Source organism: Procambarus clarkii, chromosome 19, assembly GCF_040958095.1.
Source record: "Procambarus clarkii isolate CNS0578487 chromosome 19, FALCON_Pclarkii_2.0, whole genome shotgun sequence".
Classification (NCBI taxonomy): domain Eukaryota; kingdom Metazoa; phylum Arthropoda; class Malacostraca; order Decapoda; family Cambaridae; genus Procambarus; species Procambarus clarkii.
The window spans coordinates 6,547,178-6,557,329 of record NC_091168.1 but is presented as its reverse complement, the minus strand read 5'-3'; the positions used below and the strand labels follow the sequence as shown (position 1 = coordinate 6,557,329).

The 10,152-nt window shown below is 38.9% G+C and overlaps 1 protein-coding gene across 1 annotated transcript; it reads left to right on the top strand.

The window, feature by feature from the left end:
* Positions 1 to 1,879: 1,879 nt before the first annotated feature.
* LOC138366575 (piggyBac transposable element-derived protein 4-like) lies at positions 1,880 to 2,803 on the top strand. Its single transcript, XM_069327611.1, has one exon. It carries the CDS (start codon positions 1,880 to 1,882, stop codon positions 2,801 to 2,803), a length of 924 nt encoding a protein of 307 aa, XP_069183712.1.
* Positions 2,804 to 10,152: the final 7,349 nt, after the last annotated feature.

Genomic DNA, 10,152 nt, shown 5'->3' with positions numbered 1-10,152 from the left:
GATGGTTCCAAATTTGGTGGCCACACGATATAAATCTCTCCGGTGATCAATTTCGATAACTATACCACTGATGGTACGCATCCCCATCTTCAATTCTCTGGCTGCTTTAGGGATTATGACATTAACTGCGTCGTATAAACTTATAGGTGTAACAACTGATGAAGACTGTGACAACATTTTAAAAGCGTTACTCCTCTGGCACTCCTTCACTCTACTTCTTATTTCTTTTACTGTTTGACATGCAAGTGATGGGGAGGATGGTTGTCGATGTCTGCATTAATATTGTTGCTAATTACGTCGGACTCCGAATCAGTATGAGATGGTGTGTCCCCTGAATTGTTCAATTGTCTAATTATTATCTTAGGTGATAACACTACAAGAGGAGACAACGGTGATGATGGTCGAAGATGAGGCTCTTGTGGTAGTGGAGATGATCACTTTCGCGCCCTGGGGTCGTAAATTTACGACCTATCCATTTCTATCGCTTCCACCCAAGAGTCGTAAATTTATGTTCCATTAAATAATAATTGTATAAAATCCACTTTAAATTCGATTTACTTTTGGTTTGTTTCAAAATGACCGTACCATGAAATTCCCGTTCTCTCGATTAGGCCGTGTGGCACGTCGGTCTACTGGGTCATGTGATCGGCCCATTGTTTTGTTGTCACGTGTAGTGGCCGGAGCTGTCTCCCCTCGCGCGCCAAACTTACTCGATTTTAAGCAGTTTTACCCCTTTCCGTGTGTATTTGACCAAATACATTCACTTACAATGGATCCTGCACAAGGCCCAAGCAGTGTTTCGCCAAAGGGAGCATCCAGTTCATTAACCGATGACAAAATAAGTGAGATCTACAGAAGGTACACTCAAGTGAAGCTAACTCCCACAAAGATTCCTGGCCTCTTGGATGCCTTATCGGAAGTTGATTATGAAGATGATATTGAGGGTATTGAACCTGATGCTGAAAATTTGGACGAAGATTGTGACCTTCGGGGACCTGGAGCGCATGGGGCAACAACGACTGAGGAAGATACTGAGGGCCTTACAGTGGAGGAGGAGGGGGCACCCACACCGCCGCCTCTCACTACAAGGCGCTCACGTGGTGTTTGTAGGCCCAAACAACAGCTAAGTACACGACATGTTTCTCGTATTCGGAAAATAACACCCATTATGGAAAGTAGCACTGATTCTAGCATTGCTTTATCAAGTGAGGAGGAGAGTGAGGAAGATGGACCAGCCGAGCCTCCTTGAAAGCATACACGTCCAGTACATACTCGCCAGCCTAGAGCTAGTGATGGCTGGACTCGTAGCAACAATCCCCCATTGTTTGATGATTTTACTGGAACCCCGGGGCTAAGGATTACCAAACCAACGAGTGGACTAGGATATATTCAGCTGTTTTTTATTCGTGCATTGATTGAGTTCTTGAAACAGGAAACAAATTTGTACGCCTCACAGATATTTCAGATGGCCAATGCAAATGTCGAAGATATTTGGAAACCAGTGAGGGTCAAAGAAATAGCCAGATATTTGGGACTGTGTATATTGATGGGAATAAACAGGCTCCCAACTATGAGGATGTACTGGCAAACAAGTAAACCATGGCATGCTCGGTTCTTCAACATGTTTATGACGACGAAACGCTTTCAGCGTATAGCCCAGTTTTTCCATACGTTCAATAACAATGCGGTTCCCTTGAACAATACTGACAAGTTGATAAAAATGAGACCAGTGATGGATTACTTGAAACAAAGGTTTGCAGAAGTTTACTGGCCAATGAAAGAGTTGTGTTTAGATAAAGGAACAATGGCATGGCGTGGCCGACTCTCGTTCAAGGTGTACAATCCAAACAAACCAGACAAATATGGCGTGAAATTATAAATGCTAGCTGAATCAACAACTGGCTACATTTGTGGTTTTGACGTGTATTCTGGTATTGGTAAAACGATACACGAAACAGTTACTGGATTGATTCGGCCACTAGTGAACAAAGGTCACCACCTGTATATGTATAACTACTACAACTCAGTTAGCCTGACAGAGAAGTTGCGAGAACTTGGGGTTTACACATGTGGCACAATTAGACTAATACGTGGCGCCCCAAAGGAACTGCAAAATATAGCCAAGGGTAAACTTCCAGTGGATACCACAGTATACCTCCGCAAAGTTAACACCTTCGTTCTACTGTGGAAAGACAAGCGAGTGGTCTCAATAATTACCAACCTCCACAATGCAGACACACAGCAAGTTCAACGAAGGAAACGAGTTCGTAGACGCGACGGAACAACAGCACTAGAACAGGTAACAGTGAACAAACCCATTGCAATTTGCGACTACAATAAGTTCATGAAAGGTGTGGACCACTTCGATCATATGGTGAAGCATTACCATTTCGCCAGGAAAAGTCACAAGTGGATTAAGAAAATAACGTTTTATTTTCTGCAAATGACTTTGCAGAATGCCTTTTCTTTGTACAAAAGCAGCACCAGTGACCGCAAGAAACTAACATTGCTTCAGTTTCACGAGGTGGCTATTTGGTCCTTATTGAAGTGGGACAAGGAAGAGTGGCCTGCAACAACTACAACATATACACACTTGGTGCAAGCTCCAGACCTAAATGATGACACAGGTCCTGCCTATGCTGCCGACAAGTCAACACCTGGACCGTCGGGTGTGAGGCGCCCTCTGTTTACGTCGACACCTCAAGCTGAAGCCTCCACTGAATCTGAACACGAGATTTCTGGTACAATGTCACTTGATGAGTTGAGACAGATGACTCAGAATCAAGTATCCAACCTACACTGAAAAAACAGGGACGTATTGTTGATTCAGAGCATCGTCTAAACTACAAGCTGAAACATGAAATTGTCAAACTGCCCAAACGTCGCAGGTGTCACGTGTGCGCAAAGTCAGATATAAGGAAGGAGACTGGAAAAGGATGCAAGACCTGCGATATTGGACTGTGTGTCATTCCGTGTTACACCAATTACCACCGAAAAAGGGTGTATTGGGTGGAGAAGAAGTAACCACCCGCAACAGCTTCACCCCACCTACGAACATCTGTTGAGCAACTTCAGAAATTTGTACCTAAAGGAGGTGGAGTGGAGAGAAAATGCTCAACTTATTTTTCTACAATCTTCTTACCCTTGGTAAGTACACATAATTGGCCTAAGTCGTTATAGTATTATAGTCTAATTTATTGCGACTAATTTCATACCTGAATGAACACTGTAGCACAAAAACTGCCGTAAGTAGACACGAAACTTCAGAAAGTTTTTTTTGGGTGTGGTGGGTGTCAGTATGAGTGTTCCAAGCGGGTTACATGTGGGTGACTATGGGCGTTGGTACAGGTATGGCTTCCCAAAATTTTTATTTTATATGCATATGTCTGTGTAGGGGATTATATTCCGAACACTATACAATACAAAAAAACAGTGTGCAACAAATATAGACTTGAAAAACATGTTTACAGTAAAAACTTTTTTTTGTTGATGTTTGAAGCTCACGGATACGGACAAGCGTAGTATTTTATTGGCTGCAAATCTAACTTACGCTCTGTTGACAATTTTTACCTATGTTCTTATAGAACATTCTATGATTATGACGCCCTCTCCAGAGTCTACGAGGTAGAGACAGCTACTCCTACCTCTACACCAGCTACTTAAGTAACCTGACCCGTAAGAGCAGGCTTCGGGAGAGAGCTGTTACGATAATCTCCTTCAAGAGAGATTTGGCCTGCTCTTTCCTATCGCCATGTTACTTCAGTACATCTACAACATCTAGATACTACAAGCAAGTGTAGTACATATTTAGTCAAATACGTTTTGCCAGGTGCAAAAGTATCATCACACTTGCTCTCCACCTCTCCCCTCCCTCGTCACCGATCACCAAACTACCATTTCCAGCCAGCCCGCTTCTGATTGGTGACTCAACGTCTGCACCACTGCACCTTTACCACTCGGATGGTAAACTTGGTAAAACTCGGATAGTAAAAGTGATTCAAATAGCTTCGGCTATCACTTCCTTATGTCCGGTCGTGGTGGTCAAGCAGATTAAGGCGTCCTGTAGGTACCAGTTGCGTTGCTCCTGGGAGTATGGGTTCGAGTCACTTCTGGGGTGTGAGTTTTCAGTCGCATATAGTCCTGGGGACTATTCAGGCTTGTTCGCATTTGTGTTCCTCACGTGTGCCCCAAAGAATGAGGTGATTTGGTAAAATGCTATGCCCAAGATTACCATCCGAGTTGCCGGCGGGGAAGTGGTTCAAATAGCTTCGGCTACCACTTCCTTTTGTCCGGCCGTGATGGTCAAGCGGATTAAGGCGCCCTGTAGTTACCAGTTGCGTTGCTCCTGGGAGTATGGGTTCGAGTCACTTCTGGGGTGTGAGTTTTCAGTCATATATATATATATATATTGGTGTATACTGGCAGCAGGTTTTCTTTTAAACATGTCTCACTGAATATGACCGCATATTCTGTATTTACTATCTTCTGATTTAGGGCTTCTATCCCTCTAACTATTTTCTTAGCATCAGGGCTTAGCTGAAAGAGGAGTTCTCCAAAACTTATTTTCGTAATTTCAAGGTGAAGAAAAGAAGTGAATTACTATAGAATGTATTACACTTATTTATACAATTTGCACCACGTTTCGAACCTCCATGGTTCATTCTCAAGTAAAAAGAATTTACAGAATTGGTAGATTTTATACCCGCACTGGGTCAGGTGATAAGACAATAAAGGTGAAAACATTGGGGATACATAAGGGATAAATGGGGGTGGAACATAAGAACATAAGTATAGAGGTAACTGCAGAAGGCCTATTGGCCCATACGAGGCAGCTCCTATCTACATACAAAGATTAATCAGGTTTAATTGGCCTGTTATGTTGAACAGTGTCTTCTGTGTTGGCATCGATATATTCTGGTTTTGTCCTTACTCTCATGGTGCGTAGAGTAAATAATTCCGTGATTATATATATATATATATATATATATATATATATATATATATATATATATATATATATATATATATATATATATATATATATATATATATATATATATATATATATATATATATATATATATATATATATATATATATATATATATATATATATGTCGTACCTAGTAGCCAGAACTCACTTCTCAGCCTACAATGCAAAGCCCGATTTGCCTAATAAGCCAAGTTTTCCTGAATTAATATATTTTCTCTAATTTTTTTCTTATGAAATGATAAAGCTACCCATTTCATTATGTATGAGGTCAATTTTTTTTATTGGAGTTAAAATTAACGTAGTTATATGACTGAACCTAACCAACCCTTCCTAACCTAACCTATCTTTATAGGTTAGGTTTGGTTAGGTAGCCGAAAAAGTTAGGTTAGGTTAGGTTAGGTAGGTTAGGTAGTCGAAAAACAAATAATTCATGAAAACTTGGCTTATTAGGCAAATTGGGCCTTGCATAGTAGGCTGAGAAGTGCGTTCTGGCTACTAGGTACCACATATATATATATATATATATATATATATATATATATATATATATATATATATATATATATATATATATATATATATATATATATATATATATATATATATATATATGTGTGTATATCACGAAAATAAACACGTGATTAAGAATGTGACAATGTCAGACCACGAAGGAAAAATGAAACAGGAAATTTCCTTAAGTACTTTCGTATATTAAATACATCTTCAGAAGGTCATTTTACAGATCGAGTGATGGGTATAAATAGGCAGGAGAGAGTGGTGAAGTAAGGTGAGGTACAATACTTGGACAACGCAGAAGGCCCATTGGCCCATCAGATGCACCCAATTGGCCCATCCGATGTAGCCCAATGGCCCATCTGATACAGCAGACATACAAGCATAATACATAGGTAATTATAACATAAAGAGGTAAATATATACAATAAATTAGTGAGACAAATGTTTTTCAATTATTCTACTTAAATCGCCCTTTAGCTGATCTATTAGAAATGGATCTAAGTTATATAGACCACTGCTAATATTCAAATTACTTTCTTTGGTGATCTGTATCAAAGCGGATTCAATTATGTTTCTGTTATAGGTGCTTTTACAATTTGTTATTGAAGACGCACTCTCCCAATCAATTTGGTGAGCTTTTTCTGACAAATGCACAAACAAAGCATTAGATAATTGGCCATGTCTTACAGAGTATTTATGTTGCGATATTCTACATTTTAAATCTTTAGATGTTTGCCCGACATAGAACTTATTACATTCCTTACAAGGTATTTTATAAATGACGCAATTATCACTACGAGGGCTGTTCCTTACTAATAGCTTACCAACAGTGTTTTCGTAGCTAAACATTACATCTATATTAAAAAGTTTCAAGGCCTTGACAATATTCTCAAACCCAGAGAAATATGGTAAACATAACACATTCTTTGGGCGAGTCCTTTCACTGCATTCTTAGATGAAGAATTTAAGAATATTGATTCGATTGGTCTTAAGCTTTGTTACCCACTGAATTTTTTGGAAGTTTGTCGTAACAAAGCTCGTCGTACATATTATAATAATGTATGCAGTGAAAGGACTCGCCCAAAGAATGTGTTATGTTTACCATATTTCTCTGGGTTTGAGAATATTGTCAAGGCCTTGAAATTTTTAATATAGATGTAATGTTTAGCTACGAAAATACTGTTGGTAAGCTATTAGTAAGGAACAGCCCTCGTAGTGATAATTGCGTCATTTATAAAATACCTTGTAAGGAATGTAATAAGTTCTATGTCGGGCAAACATCTAAAGATTTAAAATGTAGAATATCGCAACATAAATACTCTGTAAGACATGGCCAATTATCTAATGCTTTGTTTGTGCATTTGTCAGAAAAAGCTCACCAAATTGATTGGGAGAGTGCGTCTTCAATAACAAATTGTAAAAGCACCTATAACAGAAACATAATTGAATCCGCTTTGATACAGATCACCAAAGAAAGTAATTTGAATATTAGCAGTGGTCTATATAACTTAGATCCATTTCTAATAGATCAGCTAAAGGGCGATTTAAGTAGAATAATTGAAAAACATTTGTCTCACTAATTTATTGTATATATTTACCTCTTTATGTTATAATTACCTATGTATTATGCTTGTATGTCTGCTGTATCAGATGGGCCATTGGGCTACATCGGATGGGCCAATTGGGTGCATCTGATGGGCCAATGGGCCTTCTGCGTTGTCCAAGTATTGTACCTCACCTTACTTCACCACTCTCTCCTGCCTATTTATACCCATCACTCGATCTGTAAAATGACCTTCTGAAGATGTATTTAATATACGAAAGTACTTAAGGAAATTTCCTGTTTCATTTTTCCTTCGTGGTCTGACATTGTCACATTCTTAATCACGTGTTTATTTTCGTGATATACACACACATATATATATATATATATATATATATATATATATATATATATATATATATATATATATATATATATATATGTGGTACCTAGTAGCCAGAACGCACTTCTCAGCCTACTATGCAAGGCCCAATTTGCCTAATAAGCCAAGTTTTCATGAATTATTTGTTTTTCGACTACCTAACCTACCTAACCTAACCTAACCTAACTTTTTCGGCTACCTAACCAAACCTAACCTATAAAGATAGGTTAGGTTAGGAAGGGTTGGTTAGGTTCAGTCATATAACTACGTTAATTTTAACTCCAATAAAAAAAATTGACCTCATACATAATGAAATGGGTAGCTTTATCATTTCATAAGAAAAAAATTAGAGAAAATATATTAATTCAGGAAAACTTGGCTTATTAGGCAAATCGGGCTTTGCATTGTAGGCTGAGAAGTGAGTTCTGGCTACTAGGTACGACATATATATATATATATATATATATATATATATATATATATATATATATATATATATATATATATATATATATATATATATATATATATATATATATATATATATATATATATATAATCACGGAATTATTTACTCTACGCACCATGAGAGTAAGGACAAAACCAGAATATATCGATGCCAACACAGAAGACACTGTTCAACATAACAGGCCAATTAAACCTGATTAATCTTTGTATGTAGATAGGAGCTGCCTCGTATGGGCCAATAGGCCTTCTGCAGTTACCTCTATACTTATGTTCTTATGTTCCACCCCCATTTATCCCTTATGTATCCCCAATGTTTTCACCTTTATTGTCTTATCACCTGACCCAGTGCGGGTATAAAATCTACCAATTCTGTAAATTCTTTTTACTTGAGAATGAACCATGGAGGTTCGAAACGTGGTGCAAATTGTATAAATAAGTGTAATACATTCTATAGTAATTCACTTCTTTTCTTCACCTTGAAATTACGAAAATAAGTTTTGGAGAACTCCTCTTTCAGCTAAGCCCTGATGCTAAGAAAATAGTTAGAGGGATAGAAGCCCTAAATCAGAAGATAGTAAATACAGAATATGCGGTCATATTCAGTGAGACATGTTTAAAAGAAAACCTGCTGCCAGTATACACCAATATATATATATATATATGACTGAAAACTCACACCCCAGAAGTGACTCGAACCCATACTCCCAGGAGCAACGCAACTGGTAACTACAGGGCGCCTTAATCCGCTTGACCATCACGGCCGGACAAAAGGAAGTGGTAGCCGAAGCTATTTGAACCACTTCCCCGCCGGCAACTCGGATGGTAATCTTGGGCATAGCATTTTACCAAATCACCTCATTCTTTGGGGCACACGTGAGGAACACAAATGCGAACAAGCCTGAATAGTCCCCAGGACTATATGCGACTGAAAACTCACACCCCAGAAGTGACTCGAACCCATACTCCCAGGAGCAACGCAACTGGTACCTACAGGACGCCTTAATCTGCTTGACCACCACGACCGGACATAAGGAAGTGATAGCCGAAGCTATTTGAATCACTTTTACTATCCGAGTTTTACCAAGTTTACCATCCGAGTGGTAAAGGTGCAGTGGTGCAGACGTTGAGTCACCAATCAGAAGCGGGCTGGCTGGAAATGGTAGTTTGGTGATCGGTGACGAGGGAGGGGAGAGGTGGAGAGCAAGTGTGATGATACTTTTGCACCTGGCAAAACGTATTTGACTAAATATGTACTACACTTGCTTGTAGTATCTAGATGTTGTAGATGTACTGAAGTAACATGGCGATAGGAAAGAGCAGGCCAAATCTCTCTTGAAGGAGATTATCGTAACAGCTCTCTCCCGAAGCCTGCTCTTACGGGTCAGGTTACTTAAGTAGCTGGTGTAGAGGTAGGAGTAGCTGTCTCTACCTCGTAGACTCTGGAGAGGGCGTCATAATCATAGAATGTTCTATAAGAACATAGGTAAAAATTGTCAACAGAGCGTAAGTTAGATTTGCAGCCAATAAAATACTACGCTTGTCCGTATCCGTGAGCTTCAAACATCAACAAAAAAAAGTTTTTACTGTAAACATGTTTTTCAAGTCTATATTTGTTGCACACTGTTTTTTTGTATTGTATAGTGTTCGGAATATAATCCCCTACACAGACATATGCATATAAAATAAAAATTTTGGGAAGCCATACCTGTACCAACGCCCATAGTCACCCACATGTAACCCGCTTGGAACACTCATACTGACACCCACCACACCCAAAAAAAACTTTCTGAAGTTTCGTGTCTACTTACGGCAGTTTTTGTGCTACAGTGTTCATTCAGGTATGAAATTAGTCGCAATAAATTAGACTATAATACTATAACGACTTAGGCCAATTATGTGTACTTACCAAGGGTAAGAAGATTGTAGAAAAATAAGTTGAGCATTTTCTCTCCACTCCACCTCCTTTAGGTACAAATTTCTGAAGTTGCTCAACAGATGTTCGTAGGTGGGGTGAAGCTGTTGCGGGTGGTTACTTCTTCTCCACCCAATACACCCTTTTTCGGTGGTAATTGGTGTAACACGGAATGACACACAGTCCAATATCGCAGGTCTTGCATCCTTTTCCAGTCTCCTTCCTTATATCTGACTTTGCGCACACGTGACACCTGCGACGTTTGGGCAGTTTGACAATTTCATGTTTCAGCTTGTAGTTTAGACGATGCTCTGAATCAACAATACGTCCCTGTTTTT